The 23,649-nt window shown below is 47.8% G+C and overlaps 11 protein-coding genes across 11 annotated transcripts; 5 read left to right on the top strand and 6 right to left on the bottom strand.

Moving 5' to 3' along the window:
• Positions 1–1,359: 1,359 nt before the first annotated feature.
• LACBIDRAFT_311100 (uncharacterized protein) lies at positions 1,360–2,106 on the bottom strand (the record flags this gene model as incomplete). The annotated part of the gene is made up of 2 exons (XM_001876337.1): positions 1,360–1,746; positions 1,798–2,106. 2 exons carry the CDS (start codon positions 2,104–2,106, stop codon positions 1,360–1,362), a joined length of 696 nt encoding a protein of 231 aa, XP_001876372.1.
• A 431-nt stretch (positions 2,107–2,537) lies between these two features.
• Positions 2,538–3,547, top strand: LACBIDRAFT_323137 (uncharacterized protein; the record flags this gene model as incomplete). The annotated part of the gene is made up of 6 exons (XM_001876805.1): positions 2,538–2,563; positions 2,714–2,783; positions 2,840–2,930; positions 3,170–3,181; positions 3,317–3,381; positions 3,434–3,547. 6 exons carry the CDS (start codon positions 2,538–2,540, stop codon positions 3,545–3,547), a joined length of 378 nt encoding a protein of 125 aa, XP_001876840.1.
• Positions 3,548–4,590: 1,043 nt separating this feature from the next.
• On the bottom strand, positions 4,591–5,043 carry LACBIDRAFT_311098 (uncharacterized protein; the record flags this gene model as incomplete). The annotated part of the gene is made up of 1 exon (XM_001876336.1): positions 4,591–5,043. The coding sequence occupies one exon, from the start codon at positions 5,041–5,043 to the stop codon at positions 4,591–4,593; it is 453 nt and encodes a 150-aa protein (XP_001876371.1).
• A 1,066-nt stretch (positions 5,044–6,109) lies between these two features.
• Positions 6,110–9,466, bottom strand: LACBIDRAFT_323136 (uncharacterized protein; the record flags this gene model as incomplete). The annotated part of the gene is made up of 9 exons (XM_001876335.1): positions 6,110–6,402; positions 6,458–6,574; positions 6,633–6,831; positions 6,876–7,022; positions 7,074–7,331; positions 7,380–8,522; positions 8,570–8,883; positions 8,937–8,993; positions 9,049–9,466. 9 exons carry the CDS (start codon positions 9,464–9,466, stop codon positions 6,110–6,112), a joined length of 2,946 nt encoding a protein of 981 aa, XP_001876370.1.
• A 1,418-nt stretch (positions 9,467–10,884) lies between these two features.
• LACBIDRAFT_311096 (uncharacterized protein) lies at positions 10,885–11,281 on the top strand (the record flags this gene model as incomplete). Its single annotated transcript, XM_001876804.1, has 2 exons — positions 10,885–11,124; positions 11,177–11,281. The coding sequence occupies 2 exons, from the start codon at positions 10,885–10,887 to the stop codon at positions 11,279–11,281; spliced, it is 345 nt and encodes a 114-aa protein (XP_001876839.1).
• A 765-nt stretch (positions 11,282–12,046) lies between these two features.
• Positions 12,047–13,420, top strand: LACBIDRAFT_323134 (uncharacterized protein; the record flags this gene model as incomplete). Its single annotated transcript, XM_001876803.1, has 2 exons — positions 12,047–12,199; positions 12,251–13,420. 2 exons carry the CDS (start codon positions 12,047–12,049, stop codon positions 13,418–13,420), a joined length of 1,323 nt encoding a protein of 440 aa, XP_001876838.1.
• Positions 13,421–14,295: 875 nt separating this feature from the next.
• Positions 14,296–16,660, bottom strand: LACBIDRAFT_323133 (uncharacterized protein; the record flags this gene model as incomplete). The annotated part of the gene is made up of 7 exons (XM_001876334.1): positions 14,296–15,041; positions 15,066–15,158; positions 15,212–15,347; positions 15,401–15,628; positions 15,681–15,776; positions 15,830–16,578; positions 16,630–16,660. 7 exons carry the CDS (start codon positions 16,658–16,660, stop codon positions 14,296–14,298), a joined length of 2,079 nt encoding a protein of 692 aa, XP_001876369.1.
• Positions 16,661–17,417: 757 nt separating this feature from the next.
• On the top strand, positions 17,418–18,187 carry LACBIDRAFT_311093 (uncharacterized protein). Its single transcript, XM_001876802.1, has 3 exons — positions 17,418–17,741; positions 17,793–17,857; positions 17,918–18,187. Exons 2-3 carry the CDS (start codon positions 17,801–17,803, stop codon positions 18,050–18,052), a joined length of 192 nt encoding a protein of 63 aa, XP_001876837.1. The 5' UTR covers positions 17,418–17,741; positions 17,793–17,800; the 3' UTR covers positions 18,053–18,187.
• A 201-nt stretch (positions 18,188–18,388) lies between these two features.
• Positions 18,389–19,372, bottom strand: LACBIDRAFT_311092 (uncharacterized protein; the record flags this gene model as incomplete). Its single annotated transcript, XM_001876333.1, has 2 exons — positions 18,389–19,070; positions 19,125–19,372. The coding sequence occupies 2 exons, from the start codon at positions 19,370–19,372 to the stop codon at positions 18,389–18,391; spliced, it is 930 nt and encodes a 309-aa protein (XP_001876368.1).
• A 542-nt stretch (positions 19,373–19,914) lies between these two features.
• On the bottom strand, positions 19,915–20,999 carry LACBIDRAFT_323131 (uncharacterized protein; the record flags this gene model as incomplete). The annotated part of the gene is made up of 2 exons (XM_001876332.1): positions 19,915–20,689; positions 20,746–20,999. 2 exons carry the CDS (start codon positions 20,997–20,999, stop codon positions 19,915–19,917), a joined length of 1,029 nt encoding a protein of 342 aa, XP_001876367.1.
• A 330-nt stretch (positions 21,000–21,329) lies between these two features.
• On the top strand, positions 21,330–22,974 carry LACBIDRAFT_311090 (uncharacterized protein). Its single transcript, XM_001876801.1, has 5 exons — positions 21,330–21,733; positions 21,788–22,072; positions 22,133–22,236; positions 22,306–22,638; positions 22,696–22,974. The coding sequence occupies exons 1-5, from the start codon at positions 21,513–21,515 to the stop codon at positions 22,938–22,940; spliced, it is 1,188 nt and encodes a 395-aa protein (XP_001876836.1). The 5' UTR covers positions 21,330–21,512; the 3' UTR covers positions 22,941–22,974.
• The last annotated feature ends 675 nt before the right edge of the window (positions 22,975–23,649 follow it).

The following is a 23,649-nucleotide window of genomic DNA, read 5'->3' as shown; positions in this document are numbered from 1 at the left end:
CATGGTAAACGAGGGTGCTCATGAGAACCTCATCGAAACTTCGAGCATCAATGTCCTCGAGTCCTGGGCTCTTGCCGCTCTCCCCCTTCACTGAGTTTTTCTTTTTCTTTTTCCGTTGAACCTCATTCCGAAACGATGGGGGCATCGTTTATATTTTCTCCTTATTTGTGGAAGTGCAGAGTGTACTACTCACGGCACTTCCTTTATTTCTTTATTTTTTATGCGCGCTAGTTTTTACGGTTTTTACTTTTTTATTTTAGAGTCTTTTACTTTTTTAGGATTCGAAGTCAAGATTCAGATACTCGAAATTGATTACAACTGCAGTGCGCTCAAACGCGTCGAAGGACAACTTGCTGGATTTGATGACGTCATCTCCGTTTACCTTTCGATCAGCAATCTTCATAGGATCGGCCTTCAAACCTTCGTCTTCGTACGCTTGAATTTATTTTTTCTCCTTATTCGCTGTTATTTGTTACTTACGACAAATCCTTTTGGGGACCAAAACCGAGCTTTAGGACTGGATGGTAGGGTTGAAGCGTCGACGGCTGTGAAGCCCGCACTGAGGGGGGCAGTCGCGTACGCAAATAGGCCTCTCTCAGCGTCGATTAGCTCCCCGAGTTATTCCCAGTCCAACGGTTCGGCGGAGGAACTTGACGGGATGCGTCACAATCTATTTTTACTTTTATTCTTTTAATGTCTTCTTTTCTTTAGAACTTTTCTGGACAGGCAGCACGCGAGTACGTGCAGATGCCTTGTGATAATTATTTTTGTACTTAAGGTGTCCTCCCACCTTGCGAATGGAGCTGGATCTTTTTCCCTCTCCAAGTATTGTCCCTCTTCTAAGATTTTAAGATTTTCAAGAACCCTCAAGAACGACGACGACCAAAAAGACTTCAAAATTCTCTGATACTCGCCGTGGACTCTCACGCCATCGCCTACAAGTAGTTTATACGACACGCGTCCAAACACGTACTCACACGCTTAGACGCTGAGTGCCTCTTTCGTCATTCCTTTGTCCCTTTTTCTCTCGTTCCTTTCTTTCCCCTCCTTATTTTGGTAGACGACCAGTTGCTGTCTCTTGCTGTTGAACTTTCGTTCTTCCACATCGCTAACTCGAAATCAGACTCGCTGGAAGGGGTTGTGGCCTGGGGAACCATTGCCGCAACAGTCTCGCCGACCCACTGCAAAGCTTGACCATAGTCCCACCGTGCTTGCTGTGCTGTGATTGAGGAGTTGTGTAATTCAGATTCGACGTTGCGCGGAGTTGTTCAGCTGGATGAATATCGAGAGTCAGAAAGGAAGGGGGGGAGAGGAAGGAAGGACACACTCAGGACGAGTCATCGTCTAGTAGTGGCCAAGTCATTCCACGGCATCTGCTCGTCTGCTCGTTTCGAGTGAGTAGGCATTGCGAACGTGCTTTTTGAGCCAGGCAATGCAGGCTTGACGTGTCGCGGGTAGAGACGAGTGGTAAAAAAACACCCACCAGGCCGCCTTGACCAGATGCGAAGAGACGTCGTCCATCGTCACCGAGGTCAGGAGCGCCTTGTCAGGCGAATGCGTACTCACAGACGAGGGGAACACAAACAACCAAGCGACGACACCCCATCCATATCCCGCACCTCCACCATGATGCGCGTCCCCGGGTTCGGACCAGGGGAGAAGGCTTGATGCTCGTGGTCTAAGGGTGCGAGGTCGGTCGGTGCTGAGCGTAGTTGTAGATGTGGTCGTGCAAAACCCTAGGGAGGGCTACGCATGCACTATCAGTCCTCCTTCAGTAAGACGAGAGGAAAAACTTACAAAACGTAAGCAATGGTCTCTCTTCCTCGTTGTCCAACTCTGGGACAGCCTCAAGCGGTGAGGCCAGGAACGGGATCTGTGCAGTGCACGCTGGTCATTCGCCTGTGCGACTTTCGTTTCGGAAGGGCGAAGCGACCTGAGTGGCGTGGTGTGTACTTTGCTGGTAGCTGAAACCACCATGGGCTTGTGATGCGACGGGAGTGGCGGGGTGCTGCTTCTGGAATCAAACCTGACGACGGCGATAAGCCACGTCAATGTCATCATAAAAGGATTTGTGCTGGCCAGACACATACCCAATCGTGAAGACATCGTGCGCCAGAGGAGGGGAAGGGACAGAGGTAGTGTAACGGAAAAGTTAACAAGTCCAAAAATTTCCAAATTCGGATGTTCAACATGTCGCGTGATCGACAGCCTTCAACAAGTCTTCTTCTGATTTTGGCTCTGGTGTCATGTCTGGGACAAGGACACCGTTTTTCAAAAATTACATATATGGTAACTACATGTAAATATTATAGAGGGCTGTATAGTATAGTGGATTATTGCGCTTTTTTGATCTCCTTTTATGGTCAACCTAAGTTCAATTCCAGCGATTGACATCTTTTTTTTTTTCACAGAGATAATTGAACCACAAATATGTATCTTGTTAGAAACTTGACAGATTGCTAGGAAAATTTGTGAAATATATCCTCTCCCTATCTACCATTTAAAAATGGGGCAGGCACCTATCAGGGGCCACAACTATGAGGAAAAAGGTTAGATATTATGAGTGAGTCTTCCCATCAGCATGCATTTTTACACATGAAACCACAAGACAGGAGATTATGCCAAAAGCTCAGATTAATTGCAAAGCAGATTAATGTTCGAGTTCCTCATGTTGAGCTAACAAGGATAAAGTACTGAAAATTAAAATGAACAGGAATAATGATGGCTCTAGTGTCATGTCTGGAACAGCTGAGAATGTCTCAATTCCTTTCAAAAATGTGCATGTAAGAAGCAGGATACTTTACACTGATTATATATGTAGAACTATAGATCAACATAGGGACTGTCATGGATATACCCGGGTATTAACCGTACCCGATCCACGGATTTTCCCACCCACGGATCAGATAAGGCACAGTACGGATATATCCGTGGGTAAACAGCCTGGGTGACCAAGCAGCTATATAAATGAGTGTATCTTGTTCATTTCCTGTCCGTTCTTTATGAAAAAAATTGTGTTAGAAAGCAAAAATTCAGGAAAATTCATATTAAAACAAAAGTCATTCATATATTATTTAAATTGAGTATATTGAAACTAAAGTTATTTATATATCATCATCTGAGGTCTTTCTCCTTGTATAATGCTGCTGTAACTGAGCCTTGATCACAGAGAGTGTTGGGGGTGTGTATTAGCATGCCTTGGCCATCTTGAGAGTATTTATTTTCAGTTTCAGAGAAATGCTTTTGAGAACAATTGATATTTAGGTTGGGTAGCAACAGAAACAATGAAGGAAATGGGAGGTTATATGATGTACAGGCACAATGCATCACATTCCCGACTGCAACTTTCATGAATGGGTTCTGATTTCTGCTCAGCCCCAGGTAAGCAGCATTATTCACATTTATTTTCCTTTACTTTCAATGATTGATGCAGCTACTTCTGTGGATGCAGAGTGGGCATTCTCCACTGGTCACAATCAGATCAATTTCACCCAGCACAATATCAACTTTCAAACATTCAGAGCAGAAATGGCTCTTAGATTCTTGATTAAATTCTCCTTCTACCCAGCTTCAATAAAGTTACACAAATGATTGAAAAAAGATGGACAATGATTTCTTTTCCTCTTAAATAGCTTTTTGTAACACATTGTGTCACCAAAATTGTTCTTTCAATACCTCTGGGTTCATCAAGGTAAATTTGAATGTTCTCCTGTTTTTTTATTGGGGCATATTGTGATTGCTTTCACTAAAAATTGAATTCATTAACAGGATTTCAAAGATTTCTGGTGACAAGCTTGGGTGACAGCTGGGAACAAAGCCCAGGTCACAATTTGGACCCCTTCCACAAGCAGCAGGGGCCAGGAAGTTGTTGTGATAGCATTCTGTCATGGTGGAAGGGAGTTGGGGGTACAAATAACACTCTTATCTATTCCGGGCATGTATGCTCAAAATATCTCAAGAAGGTCTAAAAATATCTAATTTACCCACGGATACCTGCGGATAGTCCGGGTACTTACCCGAATCCATCAGTTGAGTCCAAATATGGGTGGATTTCGGGTTCACCCGGGCTTTAGCTATCCGTGACAGTCCCTAGATCAACAGCAAGGGTTGTTCAATTATGACAGATTTATTGTCAACTTTAGATAGATTTATTGCAACACAGTCCAGATCTTGAGATTGTTACAAATTCTTTTTATATGAAGGTCAAGACTATGTGAGGAAATATTAACAACATACCAGCACTCCTGTATTAGCATTTTTAAAGCAGTACAACATTTTTTTACCCATTGATTCTGTCTTTTTGTTGCCTTTAATGCAACAACCTGCCATTAGGAGGAAGAAGTGCATGTAAAGTGCTTCCACATACTCTGAGATATTCTACTAGCATCGACACATACTTTGATGAGCAATTGCATTAAGTGGAACTGACTTTATGCTTAGAACAGCACAAATTCTCTTTTCAATGATTTAAAAATGCATTCTGGGTTCATATTAGTGTATCCTATAATTTCCCACAAGGTAAGTGAGCTATTCAAATATTTTTCTGGCCTGCGGCGCATAGCACAGGGAGAAAAGCCAGTAGGAGGTCAACTACTTGAGCAGCTGCCTATTTGGGCGTGGGTGTGAGATTGATGGCTTATGTCTGTTTTTGGACGACCTTATGTCTTTTTTTGGACATGTCTCAATATAGACATAAATTATGTCTATATATGGACATAAGGTGTCCCAGACATGGCACCAGAGCCCTGATTTTGGCATGGAAAACACATCTTCTACCTCTTTAATCCTCACTGAAAATTCACTATTAGATGATAGATCTTCACCCCGAATGCTACCAGATGCTACCCTATAAAATATATTGATCAACAAATTTGAAAGAGGTCCAAAGGGGGAAAGACCCGAAAGGGCGGGAAAAGGTGCCTTGAAAGTTAATTGAAAGTGATGTGAAAGTGAAAGCGCCTGGAAGTGAAAGTGAAAGGGGTTGTGAAAGTGAAAGCGCCTGAAAGTGAAAGTGAAAGGGGTTGTGATTCTACTGATGAACATTCATACAGTATACTATCTTCACAACCGACCTTAGCTCAGTTGGAAGTAGCGCAAGACTGTAATAGGAAACATCGTAATCTTGAGGTCGCCTGTTCGAACCAGGCAGGTCGGATGAAGTTCCCTACATGATTTTTTTTCTCTGCCCAGATGCTGTCTGTTTTCGATGCGTAACATTCCCAGTGAGAACGCCTTTGGAAAGGAAACGAAGGGTTCGCAGTTCAATTAAATCTTGGCATAACCTACTAGCTACTTGTTCTGCAACCGCAACGAAGTCAAAATAGTATTTTCTCGATGAGTACGCAAAGAAATCCACGCATGACCAATTGGACAGAATTCGAAATGATATCGATGGGGTGTCTGTCACACTTGCTCAAGCTAGCTATAGCTATCCCACTCTGACACATTGAGCTGTGTTTCTCGTGTGTGGACAACGTGAAGAACGTTGATGATGGCCACCGGGCATTTCTGGGCCACTCAGGTTGAAAAAGTGCTACAGTTGCATGCGTGCACTGAGTTCGCGAATGTGCAGAGTAATTGTATGATTGCAGCCACGCCAATCATGTCGAAAACGCCAATAATAGTCCTACTCAATTACGAGTTATGCGAGGTAAGTTATTTTACGAAGATATATGAGCTCAATATGTCCAAATAATAGTCATAAAAAAGCGCATGGCTATCAATGTATTCGTCATAATCAGGGCTACAGAGCGTATACGGTGGGTGTAAAAACACGGGGGGGCAAGGGGCATGATGATAAGAGAGAAAAAGGTATCCATTACGGAAAGCTATAAAAAAAACGAGTGCAGGATAGCAAAGGGCACGACAACATGATTGGTAGGTATGGATGGGGGTGGGATGGAGTGATGATTGCGATTATCGAAAGCAGACCAGCTTGAAACTTTTGGGCGTTCTAGTGCAGGAGGAAGAGAAAAGGAAAGTCATAGGGAAAAATAAGGTCACGAGCATAACCCAGACATGCAGCGGAAAACGGGGATGATGGAATGTACAGTCATTGTCTTTGAGAAGAAGGAAAGAGAAAAAAAGGAATGAAATCCAACGTGAAGGTTCAGGAGAGGCTTGCCAGTCGTTGCACAAGAGCTTCAACAAGCTGGGCTTCGACCCCAAACTCTCTGGCAATGTCGCCAAAGGGTTGACTGTTTCGTTGGGGAGGCGTCCCATTCGAGTTGGGATGCATTGCTTGAGAACCGTCAAAGTCGCGATTGGCTGGCGTACGAGGGGCGCTTGAACGTGAAGTGGAGTCCGAAACGCTGGAGCCCGAAACGAAGGAGGGTACAGGTACTGGGAGCGAACATGCTTCCAACAGATCTGCAAATTTTCGGATCTGCTGCGCGGTGAATGCTATTGTAATCGAAGGTCAAACGTCTGCAGAGTACGCTTAGCACAGGCGTCATACCTCGGCAGTCCATTGCTGTTTTGACGAGATCCGTTACGAGGTCCATCGAGTATTCCTCGTCTGGGTTGTTTTGTTGTTTCGCTTTCTCTACGCGTGGAAGGAGGACTTGAACGGCGGCTGATGACCACGCATTTGTCAGATAAAATGAACCCATGCGGACCAATAGTCGGCTTACCATAGGTAACGTCTAACACAGAGCAAAAGTCAGCAAGGGGGTTGAGTTGCGAAGGTGGTAAAGGGTCCTCACCATACAGAATATCCCTCACACCAGAAGACCAAAAGACCCGACTATCCACGTCCGAGGGGAACTTACTCAACAAGCTCAATAGAGAGTGGAAGGGAAGCGCAGGAACTTTGAGGAAGTGGGACTTGATCTATCGTTAGCAAAGCAAAAAGTGAAGTCACCATAAGGACATACGTCAGGTTCCCGAATGAGGTACAGCAATCCAGACACCTCATTCTCCGTGAGAAGGCCGCCCCCCAAGGCCATGATGATCTTATCAGCCTCAAGGCCGGCGAGGGAAGGGCGTGAACCATCAAAAGAACCACGCCAGCTGGGGAAGAGCTAGACAAACTATCAGTTTTAGGCATAAGAGGAGAAAGGTGAAAAACTGACATCAGCCATGAGCTCCTCCTGACCACTACGAGTGACCGTGACGCCTCTGGCTCGCCTGCCCCTGCCTAGGACACTTCCTCTCTCCTTCTTACTGCCGTTCGCAGCAATAGCCTCTCCCCTCAGAATGGCGCCCGCAATTCCGGCAGTCTTGACCTCGACGTAAGCATGGCTGAGCGTCTTACCCTTGGGGTCTAATAGGACGTGGACCCGTTCAACGGGTTGCTGGAGCCACCTTTTAATTTGGAGAGGCGTTATGTCCTGCATTGCAACTATTAGATGGATATGGAAACATGACGAAATGCTTACCCAAGGAACATTGTCGATCCGCAGTACGGCATTACTGTCCCCCTTCTTCTCGCCCCTACCTCCATTGATACTCTGGTTGCTCAGATCGGGTGAAAGGTGTTGCTGTTGTTGTTCGAATTTTGGCGTACTTGCCCGCAATTCCCCAAAGTTAAGCCCAAACTCGAATGCGCTGTCGAGGTCACTTTCTCCGCTTGAACTCGCAGTGTCGTGGGTAATTGCGCTGCCAGGAGACGAAAATAGAGGATCCATGAAAGATTTCCCCTTCAAATCGTTTTGGCCCTTTATATTGTGCGCTTTCTTGGTGGTCGTCGTTTTCCTGTTCGCTGTTCCAAAGGAAGAATCAAGCTGGCCTCCAGGTGAGGCTTTCCCAGACCCAATGACCAGCTTGAAATCTGCAACGGCTCGCTTGCACACGGCGCACTCCATGTCTTTCTCGCCTACAATGTTGAGAGCGCTGGTCAAGCATGTCGAGCACAAGGGATGGAGACAGGGTTGTAAAATGGCAAGGGTGGAAGGATGAGGAGCGAGGCAGACCAAACACTCAGAATGGGGATCGACGGATGGGTTTGAAGCTGGGGAAGTGGTAGGTGGAGATGGGTTCCTTTTGATTGCCAAGTCCTTGGCGGTGCTGAAAGGTCGCTCTGGCACAGGGGCAGAGACGTATTGGAAAGGACGCCCGGGAACAGGCGGTAGTGGTACATAGGCAGGCTGAGGATAAACTTGATGCTCGCGTTGGACGGGAACATCGGATCCGTATGCGCAAAAACCTCCCCGGGAGGGGTCTGCCTGATAACCTTGTTGCTGAGCGGCGTTGAAGTGGTGCTCAATGCTTTCGGAAATGCTACTCAGCACATGGCTATTACCCAACCCCATACCAAACCCGGATGGCTGAAAGGGATCTGCAAAGGGGGACTGAGTGGGAAAGGCTTGATGAGTGTAGGTCGGGTATGCAAACGTGTTCGCAGTGTGGGCTTGAAGATCGAGAGAGAAGGAATCGTCTTCAGTTTGACGAGTCTGCTGATAGTCGTATTCATATTCAAAATCGTTTTCGTCAATGTCAAACAAGTCAAGAGAGGTGTCGTGATTAAGGCTCAAATTTATCCTCGAATTGCGGTGGCCAGTATTGCGAGGAGGTGTGGGGACCTGAATATCATCAATGAAAGGCACACGCGTCAACTCATAAGACTTACTGGGCCAAGAGCCTCTCGCCTCCTGGGTTGAGCAGGATCGGTGAAGCTACCCTTCAACTTGAGTTGTCTAGCTAGGGTCCGATTCGGAGGAGGCGTGGACATGAGGTTTAACGGCTGGTTAAGGGAAGAGAGCGTGCGACGGGGAACGGTTGGGGATGTGGGGGATTGTGCGCGATTCACAGAGCGAGGAACAGTAGGGGAAAGCGTTTGACAACGGGCGCTTGGAAGGGACGCGTGCGATTGGGCACGAGGGCGCGTTACGATGGCACTGCTAGCACGCCGGTGATAGGAAAGGAAAGGCGGTGGAAGAAGGGCTAAAATCGACAATTGAGATATGGACAAGCGATACCTTGGTTACATTGCATACCTTCTTCTGTGGAGACGAGCCCTGAATCATTTGCATCGGACATGGTCATCTCGCTGCCTGCATGCATTTGATTAGCGAAATAAGGGACACACACGCGCATATATGCACTGACCTTCGTCGTCTCCATAGTGAGAATCATCCTGAGCCCGATAAGACGATACTTTGATGCCATTTTCGTTTGCACGAGATCTCCAGTTGTCTGCAATATCCGCAAGACTCTTGTCCTGACCATCAGTCAGAATGGTGGCAGTGCGCTGAACCTCTGGAGAGCCAGCAGGAAAAAGGCGCTTTTTGAGAATCATAGCCATGTTGTCTGGTGTAGTGAGCGTGGAACTGCCTGTCGATCCCGCAGAGCGAAAACTGAGAGGAGTGTAGGGGCTTGAGGGCGTCAATGGTGACCTGTAGGCAGATTGGGAATGTCGGTGTTGATGTCGTGGGAGTCGCTGAGGGGTCACTGGTTGTGTTTTTGACGAGCGGGTCATCGCTGGCGACGTTGGGACGGAGAACGACTGCAACGACGAGGAGGACATCGTTGTGGGTGGCAACAACGTCGTCGAGAAGAAACAACCAGGAGGTGATGTGACAGAGACGAACCGTGACATAGTCTTCACAGACGCGCCTCGTCACATCACATGAATGCGCGACGCGTTGTCATGCGCACGCATATTGGTTCAACGTGTCTTTAGGGGCAAATGAGCGCGCTCACACGTTCATCTTCCCCAAATATATATTCCCTCTTCCATCTCAGAAGAAATTATGACGCACGAGGGCAACTTTACGTTGCTGAAGAGGACCCTGGAAATTCATGTCAAATGCCTGATCCAAAAATCATTAAATTTCGCAATTTTCCTCCGGACAGAATTTCCCAAAATTCCTCCGGATATGGGATCAGACATAGGATTTTGCCAAATTTTATCCGGACATTACCTCAGGCATAGTATATGTTTGATTTTTTTTTGGCTGCGCAGGCAAGGCTCTTGGCGCTTGAATTTCGATGTAACAATCATATCTAATCTTCCTCATCATCTGTTCCCATTTCAACGTCATTATTTTAATCCAGGGTGCAGGCACTGCAGACGTACGAAATATATTCATTTTGTCCAATTTTTATCCGGACTTAGATCAGGCCCCCCTTAGCTTAGGCAATTTTTATCCGGACATTCAACTCAGGCATTTGCCTAAATTTCTTCGATTTTCCTCCGGATAGGCCTGAGGCCTATCCGGATTTTTTTCAAAATTTCCTCCGGATATGGATCAGGCATTTGACATGAATTTCCAGGGTCCTTGCTGAAGTTGAATCGGAGGTTTTGCCGACACGGTCATTTCCAAGCCATTTCACACGGCTGCACCTCTAATGCGTATAAATGAATGGGGAACGTCAGTGCCTTTCTGATGGTACAAAACTTGTATATTAAAGCTTCTTCCACCCCTTGAAATAAGTAGCTCAGCGAGGCGATAAGAAATATTCTTATCCAACAATTCGACCTATGAGACTACGAGGGTTCCAGGACCCAAAAGCTGACCGTTGATTGGCGGAAAACACCCATATCCTGGCCTTGTCATTGTCGGCAACGGTGGTACTTAATTTGTACTCAATGGTTCGGAACTCGAATAAGTACTTCATTGAAGGAACTCGGACTCGAGCGGATGATACGACAAATGAGACTAATTATATGTGATGAGAAAATTACAGGTTTTACGCAAGCAAATTATACTTATCAAGAATTGTATGAGCCTCTGTGCATGCGGGCATTTGCAGACCATCAGGTGATCGTAGAGAAACCGGCCATACGCAAGCTTGAAGCTTGACCAAGGACGACGACAAAATTCGTCGGCACGCCGAGGGACTTCGCGACAGAAACCATGGACCCTCACAAAAATTTGATGCAGACTTTGTGCAAGGAATCCGTTGGAGAAGACATGTGGTGGTTTGTGTTTGAAAGTTTTGATGTTTGCCGATATTTATCATAGGCTTTCGTCACCGCCCATCATGGCGGACAGCCTCTCACCAGAATGTACACCCCTCAAGTCAAAGTACGATACATGCTTCAACGCCTGGTTCGAAGGTTATCTTGAGCCAGCAGTGGGAGTCTCGTCCTCGGAGCGCTCAGCGTACTCCAAACAAAAGGCTGATGAGTTTGAGGCGAAGTGCGGGAAGGTTTGGGAGCAATATCGGGCGTGTGTCCAGGTGCGTTTTCCAAGCATATCTCCTCATGTTCACGGTGACGATGGCAAAGTAGAAAGCCGTGATGGAAAAGGGGTTGGGGAAGCTCTTAGAGCAAGCACGCGAGGAAAACCCTCTGAGGGAGCCCCCTGTTGTCCAGTCATCTAAAAGGACGTCGTGATGTCCCATGGCTCTGAAATGGACACATGGATATCCTGACGACGCCTGGATGCCTCTGCGACCCGAATACGCTGGATATATGTAGTCTCAGGTGTGCCCCTTTGGTGCGGGATCATAGTAAAGCGCAACCACTAACGCAGTTGTAGGATCTCAAAATATATTTTACATAACATAGATAATTCACACCCCTACTTGCAATTATGCATACCGCTACATCTCATTCTCGGAGTCGACACTCCGGCGCGTGTGCAAAACCCTCAAGCGACCAATTCTGCTCAGATAAACTTACGGCAAGCCATTGACCCTAGTTCAACGAGCTTGAAATTTTGAGGATGAACAGTCGCATCACCGCAGCTCTCAGGGTTGTCTCGCCCCCGACATTTTTCCTCTTCGCTTTGGAATGGTCAACCTATCATCTGCGAGTATTGTTTCCCAGCAACGCGTCCGCAGCCAAAGGCAACGATGAACCTCAGCAATGTTCACTCAAAGGTTTACATTGTTTCCGATAAAGTGCGCCTATTTTTATTTTCTTTCTCTTCGCATCACTAAACTCGCAGTAGAAGACTTTGTGTATCTCCAAATAGGGCCCCCACTTGCCGTGTCTCCATGGTTTTCTCGATCCGAGCTATGTCGTTTGCGCAGTCGAATAGCATGAAAGATCTGAAGGGTTTCATTGGACCAGGTTATCTACTAGAATTCGTATAAAAGGGACGTCCGACTGCCCACCTCCCTCCAACAACTTCATTCTCAGGCTCTCATTCAAGAAATGGCCATCTCTCGTTTCTACACACTCATTACTTTCGCTCTTTGCGCTGCTCAGCTCGCCAACGCAGGCCTCATCCCTCGGGACGTTGTCAAACCATCCGATGGACGGGTTAACGCTACGACCCCATACACTCCAGATAACGTTCACCAGGCAGTAGGCAACATGTTCATTGCATTATAGAATTAATTCTTACACCCCCTTTAGAATCCTGCCACGCTCCCTGCTAAAGGACCCCTTGACGGCGTCCCGCCTCCACAGGACGATCCCAAGCACCCTGCCTCCTCCCTTCCTCCCCCCCTTCCTTCTAATCCACCCAAGGACGGGCTTCCCCCGAAGCAATTCGGAGAGGAAGGCAAGGAGCAAGAAGTCCCGCCGAAGGATGGCGGCAACGGCGATAAACCCGCCCCTTCGAATTCACTGACGTCGGATGCCCCAGTACCGACCTACGCACGGAGGGATGATGCCCCTGTAGACCCTAAGGATCCTGCCAAGCGTCCTCCCCCCAGTTCTCTTCCTCCCCCTTTGCCTTCTAACTTCCCACCACCAAAGGACGGCAAGGCGCCTGAATTCCCGCCAAAGCAGGCTGATGATGGTTCTAAGCCCCCTCCCCCTGCTAAGGACACCCCAGCTGCGACCCACGCTCGCAGAGATGACACTCCCGTTAAGCCCAAAGATCCCGTCAAAGCGCCAGCCCCGCCTCTGACTTCTTTGCCTCCCCCTCTCCCTTCTAACCTCCCACCACCGAAGGACGGCAAAGCGCCTGAATTCCCGCCAAAGCAGGCTGATGATGGTTCTAAGCCCCCTCCCCCTGCTAAGGACACCCCAGCTGCGACCCACGCTCGCAGAGATGACACTCCCGTTAAGCCCAAAGATCCCGTCAAAGCGCCAGCCCCGCCTCTGACTTCTTTGCCTCCCCCTCTCCCTTCTAACCTCCCACCACCGAAGGACGGCAAAGCGCCTGAACTCCCGCCCAAGAAGGCTGATGACGGTTCTAAGCCCCCTCCCCCTGCTAAGGACGCCCCAGCTGCGACCCACGCTCGCAGAGATGACACTCCCGTTAAGCCCAAAGATCCCGTCAAAGCGCCAGCCCCGCCTCCTACTTCTTTGCCTCCCCCTCTCCCTTCTAACCTCCCACCACCAAAGGACGGCAAAGCGCCTGAATTCCCGCCCAAGAAGGTTGATGACGGTTCTAAGCCACCTCCAACTCACGCACGCAGAGACGATGCCCCCGTAAAACCCAAAGCTCCCGTCAAAGCGCCAGCCCCGCCTCCTACCTCCCTGCCTCCCCCTTTGCCTTCTAACCTCCCACCGCCGAAGGACGTTAAGGCTGATTTCAAGGAGCACAAATTCGCACCGAAGAAGGTTGCTGCTTGAGCCTTTTCCTCTCCTTTTTAACGTTCTGTAGTGTTAGCTACAGTCTGAACTGTGTGGTTATTACTTATAGGCGTACTGTTTGAAGTCGGACTTTGGTTCAGGAAATTCAAAGACACTTTCTTTTCGCCCCTTCAATCTTATAAATACCTTGAGAAAACCTTATTGATGTCTTTTGTCTCGAGTGCAAAACCGTTCAACATGACTCAATGAGCACTAGCGGAACATTCCAGCTTCGAAACAAAATGCTATGGATTGTTCTTAAAGTGAGAGTATGCTTATACATCTTTCGTGTTTTATGAAAGGCGACTTAGGTGCCGATCCAGATACAGCTAGCTGCTTAGGGTAAGCACCCCAAAATCTTCTTGTGCATTGCGTGTCAGGAAAGAGTGAGTGAGTGTTGGAGTAGAGCGTTAGTTATTAAAAGCGATTCTCTCATTAGCGATCTACATACAGTACATGAATTGAACGCGTACGATCTGGATTACAGCTGATTGCGAAACGTTAGAGCAGCTCGGTTACCGTTCCAGCTCAACCGTGTGTTTGTTTGCGGCGGACACCAAAGCCAAATAAATCGGATCGATGGGGCTTTTCAGACCATTTGACGCGACGTGGTAGCAAGCATTTTATTGACAGGTTATGCAATTTGTCTTCGGTGACCATTCTGCGCCATTATTATTTCAGGAGAGGGGGAGGTGAGGGTGACTGGGAAAAGCTGAAGCAAAGCAGGTGCTGCTTTTGGAAGGTGCTGATGTCCGGCCATCAACAAACAAACAGATGGTTGTGCTGGAACGGGAAGCTAGCTGCTCTAACGTTTCGCAATCAGCTGTAATTACAGGGTCAATTGTCAACGAGATGACCACACGAGACAAAACAAATTATTCATCCCTCTTCCTCTTTTTTCGAGCGCGACCAGTATCCGAGATGGAAGGCACGGTTGCACCACTGGGCTCTTCAGGGTCCGGGATAGCATTGACGCAGAGTTGGCCGAGTGGGCTAAGCCTCGCCGCGCTCACGGACAGCTTCGAGCTCAGCCTTGGGATGCGCACGGTTAATCGAGGAGCACCAGATGACGCCACGCGAGCGACTGGACGCGTATCGTATCTGCGGTATAAATGCGTAGTGGGAGGCGGAATTGACGACTTCTCTACTGAGCCACCAGACGTTGAGGTTTTGGCAGAGTCAAGAGGTGTAGATGATCCACCAGCCACTTTGAATAAACTTTCAACATCGTCGAAACCATCCAATGCAATCAAAGTATCCGCGGGCGAGTTCAGCATAGTCTCCGTTCCTGATTGGATTTCGGAATGGTCTAACGGAAGTGACTCCACGTCGACTTCGGACTCTGGACTAGCCTTCATGGGCGCTTTATTGGGAGCTCTCCGTGCGGGTTGTTTTTTCCTCTGTACGGGGACAGAGGGAATGGGCGTGACTACGACTTCACCTTCATCCGCGTCAGAATCTGCTAATTTCCGAGGTCTGATGGGGCGCCCTCTGGAACTGGTGACATTTCCCCTGGAACCAACTTGAATGCCGCGTCCCCTGTGACCGGTGCCCCGACCCCTCGAACTCCTCTGTGAAACCTCAGCTGTTTTTTCTGTCACCGCATTAATAGATGCAGTGACTATAAGAGCAAAGAAGTTTTTACCTGCTAGTATTTCTGCCGCTTTGTCCACTGGGGTCTCTCTAACGCGACAGCTCGCTTCGGCCAAGAAAGGTAACTCCTGGGTCATTTTAAAATCTGCGACAGGAATAAATTCGATATACTTTCAACTAGCAATTGAAAGAACATACCGAACCCAAAAGCAAAATCGGACACCTCCAAAGATGAGCCCAGCCTATCGTTCTTTAGCTCAAGAGCTTTCGAAACAATATTATCCAGTAAAACCATCTGGGCTTCGTAAAAGCTATTAACTATCATGGTAAGAAGCTTTAAAAGATGCACGTTAGTCCCAACAACACCCAAAGTGCAATAGCACAGACCGTCGGTACCAAGGCCCCAATCACAGTAGACTCCTGCCCAAACCGAACTCTCAAATACTCATCGGCCCACTTTTGAATATCAACAAATCCATCTAGCAACACATTCTCCGCCTCCGCTAGATCTTGCTTTTTCAAGTTCGGCCTCCCCTTCTTGCCTTTTTCCTTGATCCCGCCACGGTTCGCAGGCATTTGGAACATACCCAACACGAATTGAGTCGCGTCGCCAAGCTTTCAGATAATAAGAACCGTAAATATCACACTCATTTTATGATGTACGGACCTCCACGTCAACTCGCTTCCCCAGAGGCGGATTTATTTGCTGCTTAGCGTACTCCTCTAAAAGCGGAGTGTTGTGCTTTACCCATTCGGAGTTGGTCTATTCAAATCTCTAGTCAAAAAATAATCGTGCACGTCTTTAAAAAAAATTACCTCTGCGATCGGGCGCTCAATAGGCTCTTCGTCGTCTTCTAGAGGAGGATCTTCAAGGTCCGCTTCCCCTTTCCACTTCCCTCCACTTTTCGTAGAATGAAGGCCGCCTCTCATCGGAGGAGGGTCTGCGCAGTCCGTTCCCTCCTTGCATTTCCCTTTACTCATCGTAAAATAACGACCGGTTCCGTCCACGCTCGCCTCAGACAAACCCGGAGAAGGAGGGACGTCTCGGAGTTCTTCAGTGTTCGCATCTGAGAGAGGAACCTCATCAAAATAAAAAATATCAGTGCCATACAGCTCAAAGACATCCACACTTCCTGCCTCGTCAACTTCCCACGCGTCAAACTGGACAGCTTCAGAGGTTTCATTTCTACATGTGCCAATGCCGTTGCTCCCCGATCGGTACAGTCCATCTTCATCCGCCTTATAAAGATTTGCAGAACAGCTGGCGTGCTCACAAGCGTATTCGAGAGGTTGACGTGGCAACTCGACGCCGGGAGGACGATCTTTCATAAACAGTGCCCCATGATCGACGGTTCTTGCGCCAATGCTAAGGTCCTCTTCCTCGTCGAGTCGCAGAAACTGAGAACACAGGTCCGCGTACTTGGTCACAGATTCGTCATCCTCTTCAACGACTCGCGTAGTTGGTGCATATGGAAGGTCTATCAAACGCGCGGGAACTTCTGGATCGGACAGACTTTGAAGAACGTCCGAGATGAGGCTCCCAGACTCCGTCCCGCCCGTGGCATCTGATATATAAATTAGACGCATTCCACGTGGTTCTTTCATAGAATACTTACTTCCGTCGTTCCATGATTCTTCGTCCGACATGACGTATTGAAAAGGTTGGAGGGGAGAATAGTTATGGCAATCCTGTGTAGTAGCGGATTAGACGCGATAGAAAGACACAAAGAAAGAGCGTTGAGGACTCCCTAAGTTGGTGGTATGGGCCCGACCAGCAAGCTGTGAACGTGCAGAAAGTTTGATAAGAGCGCGAGGCGAGTCCAAGCACACCGGAAGAAAGAAAAACTCGAGATTGTTAGGTGTCTAGCACACAAGTATTCGTAGGAAGAGATGGACGTTGAAAAGAAAGAAAGAAATTTTCGGTAACGCGCAGCGGGGTGGCCAGGTCAACCGCGTCACAAAGGAATTTCGTCAAAGGACATTCCAGGAACGGCCTTCGCGAAGAAAGACGGCGGTCAGCCAAGCTCAAAGCGGTGCATCCCTCGTGAGGGAAACGTGGTGTGATGCACACAAAAAGGGTTCGGGATGATATGCTTTTACGACGTGAGTTGTAGCTGTTGGTTCGTTGGCTGTTGGTCGAAGGTCACGGTGCGTTATTGTGAACTATTTTGGGATGCTTGGCAATTGATGGACAAACAGCTGCATTTGTCAAGGATTTCCTTCACCGACGATCATTGACAGGAGAGAGGCTTTATCAAACCATCGCAGTCTGCAACCTACTAAACCTTCTCAAGATTAGAAAGGCTGAATGCGCTCTATCGTCGGATCTGAGCGGTTCTCCAGGGGATCGATGGTAGGAGCCTGATCCGTCCAAATCACACTCTGAAAACAGACATGAATGTATGATAAAACGCAGATATGTTATCCTCGAATCGGCGAACGCCAGGAATGAACGGCGAACTTAATTTTCGTCATCGTAACGCCACTCTCTCGTCTACTGGCAGCTGCGCATGCGACCCACGTTCCTTCGTGACCTTTTCATTTCTGGCGTCAGCCTCACTATGAGCGAAACTCCGTAACTTATGGCGAAATCAGCGCTGCTTGAGGATTGTTTGGTCATTGGGTACAGCCTTCTATCTCCTCGAGGTATATAAGCCGGTCAACCTTCGACGAAGTTCTGCAGTCCAAGTTCCCTCCTCACTTGAACCGTTTCCTCAAATAACACAAGGTCTGGTTATAGTACATTGCAAGTTCACTCCACCCTCACTCTCACTCTCAGAAATTGCGATGGCTGGAAAGACACCCAGGAACCCAACCGCTGCTAGCAGAAACCCAACGACCGAGGTAAGGATGCACCCTTGACCCTTTCATTCAGTTTCTTATCGATCCTTGCCACGGCCATAGATAAAGGGCGGTGCGCCTCCCAAGGCTGCTCGTGCGCCCGCTGCAGCAAGTGGTGCCAAGAAGGTAGCGACAGAAACGCCCGCGAAGACTGCTGGAGGTGCTAAGGCCCCCACAGCCAAGGCCTCAAAGAAGTGAAGAGGGTAGATTAGACGATGCTGAATGAGGATGGAGTCAATTTCGCCGCACAGGTAGCTTTATACCCTTTCTGTTTCTGAAGCGCTACCTGGATAGATCCCATTTTTTCTCGTCCCCAATATGTAAATATGATATAGGTGGTGTTCAAAGAGTAATGAAATAAGAAGTCCAGTAAATCCCTCGCACCCACCGCTGTTGTTGGTACAAAAGAATTACCGTTCGATTAAACAGCAAAAACAGTAGGAAATACTGCAAAAAATTATAAGTGAATAGACAGCTCGAAAACTAGAGGCAAAAAAAAATGCACACAGTAGTCATATAAAATCACCGAACTACTCAAGATCCAGCCAAAGCCTGTGCTCTGAGCGTCCTGAGGGTCTCCCAAGAAGGAAGGTCAAATAATCCGGGCAAAGCTTCCCATAACGCCTCCCTCCCGGCAAGATGTGCGTCGCGACTTGCAATACAGCACGTCGTGCAGACAACCCTTCGGACAACTTCCTCGAAAAGACCAGAAAACGAGATGAGAGAAAAATTGACTTCGGAAGCAGAGCATGCTCGCGAAAGTTTGAGACGACCTTCATTGCACTGTGCAAAGGATTTGCAGCCATCTACGTTCGTCAAGTACAAGAAGCTCAAAACCTCTCTCTGATGCCATTTTATTAATGGCATCAGAGCTTTGATGCAGGCCACTTGTTGTGACTTGTTCATCGACTTTCTTTCCCCTTTGTACATGTAATCCCTGACAATGTCCTCAGTGCAGAAGTACAAAACCGGGGGTAGAAGCCACGGTAAATCCATTTCGTGAGCCAGATCCGCTATCAGAAAAGCCAAAGAATTTCTAGGCGGGATTGTCCTTTTGTTTTCTCGAGTGTCATGGTCTTGAAGGGTATTGCAGATTATGGTGTCAAGATGTAGTAGTGCACGTTGGCGGAGATAAGGAATCTCATATTTAGTGCTCAATCGCAATATACCAGCCAAAGTGTCAAAATCGGTTTTGCTTGGTGGGGGTTGAAAGAATCTGTCAATGGGTATAAGCTTTATAATCGTCAAAAAAATGAAACACGACACACACCCAGAATTGTAAACCGCCCTCAAAAAATTCGCCAGGTCCTCCGCTTTGTCGGGCAACACGATCAAGGGGCAATCGTCATACATCTCTTGGTCCTGGGACCGTGGCAATTTTCGGATATCGTCAAAGACGGGAGAGCGTGCTGCGAGGACTCCCAAGGAGACTCGGAATAAACTCGATTCGGCTTGCAAGACGATGTTTCCATCGTCGTACCACAAATCGGAGACCAACGTTGGGCTGTCTGTAGCCATTCAAGACTAGGGAATGCGATTGTTTAAGCCACGCAAAGACATGGAGGTGAGATCACTTACAAGCTCGACGATGTCGTTGTAGATGAGTAGAAGCGCTGACGCGTGTGGCGATTATAAGGCGTCGGAATAATCCGAGAGCACCTTGAGCGCTAGTGGTAATGGCCAGCATCAAGCAGAGTCCAGACTATTTGAAATCCAATGGCGCGTGGTATCCAAAGTCACATCAGAGAATATTTTGGCGAATTTCTGGCAAGCGGAATACTAGGACAATTTCGATTTTCCCAATATTTTCTTTCCTCATCCCCGAAATGTAAATAGGATGTAGGTTGTGTTGAAAGAGTATTGAAATAAGAAGTCCAATAAACCCCTCGCAGAATCGCACCCAGTCCGGTTGGTACAAAAAATATACAGTTCGGTTAAACAGCAGGAACAGTTTAATTCCGAAGTCGCGCAGGACTATGGCAAAAAATTAAGAGTGAATAGGCAGCTCGAAAAATAGAGGTAAGAAAGCGCACACAGTAGCCATATCGATGCACTAGCAACTAATGGAAAAGGGAAAGCGGGGGTTCTGACTCATCCTCTATTTCAGGCCGTGTGGTAGTCTTGATAGGTTCCATTTCGGAGGACGCATCTGAGCTAGTCAAAGCATGTTCTCTGAGCGCCCTGAGAGTCTCCCAAGGAGGAAGGCCAAATAATCCAGGCAAAGCTTCCCAAAGCGCATCCCTCGCGGCAGAATGTGCGTCGCGACTTGCAGTGCAACACGTCGTGCAGACGAAATCTCGGACATTTTCCCCAATAAGACCGGAAAACGGGACAAGCGCACAATGGTGTGCATCGAAAGAAGAGCATGCCAGTTTGAGACGACCTTCATCGCACTGGGCGGGAGACTCGCAACCATCTACGTCCGTCCAGTATAAGAAGCCCAAAATGTCTCCCTTGTACCATTTTTCCAATGGCTGCAGAGCTTTGACGCAGGCCAATTGTTGTGAGCTATTCATACACCTTTCTTCGCCTCTGTACGTGTGACCCATGGCGACTTTCTTGATATTCAGAGTGCAGTTGTACAAAAATGGGGGCAGAAGCCATGGTAGATCCATTTCGTGCACCAGATCTGCTATGAAAAAAGAAAAAGATTCAGTAGACTGGATTGTCTTTTTGCTTTTTAGAGCATCAAAATCTTGGAGGGTATTGCACATCAAGGTGTCGAGATGTCGTAGTGCATGTTGGCGGAGATAAGAAACCTCATATTTGGTGCTTAGGCGTAGTACACCGGCCACAATGTCGATTGTGGTTTTGCTTGGTGGGGGTTCAAAGAATCTGTCAATGGTCAGAAACTTGACGAACGTCAAACGGATAAACACAACTTCACTCACCCACAATAATAGACCGCCCTCAAAAAATTCGCCAAGTCCTCCGCTTTGTCGTGTAACACCATCAACGGGCAATCTTCATACATCTCTTGGTCCTGCGACTGTGGCAATTTTAGGAGATCGTCAAAGATGGGAGAATGTGCTGCGAGGACACCCAAGGAGACTCGGAATAAGCTTGATTCGGCTTGGAAGACGATGTTTCCATCGTCGTACCACAAACCAGAGACTCGGACCAACGTTGGGCTGGCGAGGGCCATTTATTTGAGGCTAGGGAATGCGATTGTTCACAGAAACCCTAGACACCTCCTGAAAATTCTCAGACTCCGCCTCGCTTTGTACAAACAACCACATATAGCGAGGTGGAGTCAAGAAATCTGGCAGAGATATCTAGGATGTTTCTGTAAGCCACGCAAAGGCATGGAGCTGAGATCACTTACAATGTTACATGCTCGAGGATGTTGTGTGGATACGACTGGAAGCGATCATAAGGCGTCGGAATACCTTGACAGAGTCACGCGCATGGCCAGCGCCAAGCACAACTTTTTTTGAGGTCCAATGGCGCTATTTATCCATCATATATCATACTTAGCACTCACGTCAGAGACTACTTTGGCGATTATCTGGCGAGCACTGGCCGGCACAACCAGGAATTCGTGGGTGCGTTAAGCGCCGAGCGCAGGGCAAATACGGTCAGGTGCGTGAGATCAACCTTGTTGCCATACTGTCATTCTCCTTCTAGCGCGCCATTATACGTTCTGAGCTAGAGAGCAATGAGCCTCGAAACGCGTCCGAACGGCGACGTACTTGACACCTTCCACTCACCCGACAATGACCCCGTGCGGCGCTGGCATCCCAAAATTACCATATACCGACTTGCCGTCCTCCTAACGACCATTTGCCTCGGGGTGGGAAAGGCAATAACAAGCGCTCGGTGCGCTGTCGTTGTTCCAGTCACTTTCGAATGGGTCTCTGGTGTTGTGGTGTTCGTTTTGTGAGTCGTCATGTTTAGCTTGAGTCATGAATGGAGACTTGACTTTCATCACAGTTTATATTGCGTTGGCTTATACAACGAGGATCATCGGCAGCTTATGAAATGGCTATTCAACCATGATCTTGCAGTACATCTCTGGCCTGTATTGTATAGAACTGATGAGGTGGACCTCCCAGCGGGGTTTCACTTGTCACGGCATCCACCAATAACGGGCTATCGGATAGTGGTCACGGCTTCTGTCCTTCTCTTTGGACTGGCAAAGGTGATGCTTGGTTACCTTGGGTATCCAGTCGCCGCTAATACTGTTGATTGGATCTATGGGGTAGTTGTGACTTCGGGGTGAGTATTTTTATGACCTTTCAGTGTCCAGTTTCGTCACTAAGCAATCCACCTTTCAAGATTCTACTGTATTGGACTCTACGGAAATAATTCTCTGAACTTGTTTTCAGCATTCTTCGCACGAGACTACGGTCCTTTTCTCCGGCATGTCTTTTTCTTCGCTAGTAAGCTTTCCTTTACCTTCTCAACTCGCCTCTACATCTGACACATGCCTCTACTATGCATCCTTGAAGTTCCCATATATACACCTGCCATTATCCTCTATTCGGGCATCGTCTACGCAGCAATGAAGACACTCATCTATCAATGGAGCCACCCGGTCAATCTCTCTCCCGATATTAAGATGCCTTTCTTAGCCTATGCATTCGGTGTTTCCGTCAACCTGATGATATTGGAGATTCTTTTTCTCATCGCAGGGATGGGTATCTATGCATTCTGTTGCATGCTTTATGGGATAAAGGTGGAAGAGGGGATTAGGTGGAGAATCAGAGGCGGCTTGAATATTAGCCGTGCTGAAGAGTTGCCGCCCCCCTACTACAAGCAAAATGATGGTAAAGTTAAATATTGTAAGTTTTCCTTCTCTTTCGAGGTGTCGTGAATACTTTACAACTTCCACCCATCAGATGTCAACACTCCCAAGTACATGTTACAACTGTTCACCCTGGTATTCACAGGCACTCTGACCACCGTGATGACCTGCCTTTCTTTCTGGATAACGGAAGACACCTTCGCTATTTCGACTGAGTGGTGGGCGATTCTGTTTTGTCTGTATTATTCTGCGACTCCTTGGGCACTAACTTTTGTAATTTTCGGATTTTTCATGTCCATTTTTGTACACTTGATTCAGGGGACCTTTTTCTGGGAATGATACCAATATATCATTCTCCTTAGATATGAACCCCAAAATCATGCAAAAACCATGTAACTGCACCTTCCAAGTCAATTCCCGAGGGAGCGTCAACGCTTTGACGCTCGTAGGCTGTAGCCAGGTGACATGTAAATAGAAAAACGACATGTGTAAACGATGATATTGGGGAAGGTGCATGTGATCACTTGCCACGTGTCCTGCGCGTGACTTGATGAGATTAGAAAATCACATGCTTCCGAAATACAGAAATAGCGTCTTCTCTTCGCATCGACCTCTTTTGCGCAGGACATCCATGCCCGTCTTCTCAAAACCCCTCAAACAGCCTCCGAGTCCCACAACCATCGCCCTCATTGTCCTCCTCATCCTCCGCACCCGCCTCCTCACCCTCCCGAAAGATGCCGTCGTTTCTCTCTCTGGAATGCTCAAGGGGAAGGGAAAGGGCAAAGAAAAACAGCGCTTGACCAAGGAAGATTTAGCGGCCGTTTTGCAGCAGGTGTACCTCGACGATCCGAACGGCGGCGATGGCAAGACGCTGTTGGTTCCGTATCGTGATCAAGTCGTGAAGGTCTGCATTGCGTTACCTTCTCGTATTCATCAAGGTAGCTGATACAATGTAGGTTCCGATACACCCCATACCAATATCCAAACTATCCAACGATGCGCCCCACTTTCCACTCCTACCGCCGGCGACGAAGAACAAGCCTAACAT

The sequence above is a fragment of the Laccaria bicolor genome, genomic scaffold (assembly GCF_000143565.1).
Source record: "Laccaria bicolor S238N-H82 LACBIscaffold_4 genomic scaffold, whole genome shotgun sequence".
Lineage (NCBI taxonomy): Eukaryota > Fungi > Basidiomycota > Agaricomycetes > Agaricales > Hydnangiaceae > Laccaria > Laccaria bicolor.
This window is presented reverse-complemented; position numbering and strand designations above follow the sequence as displayed.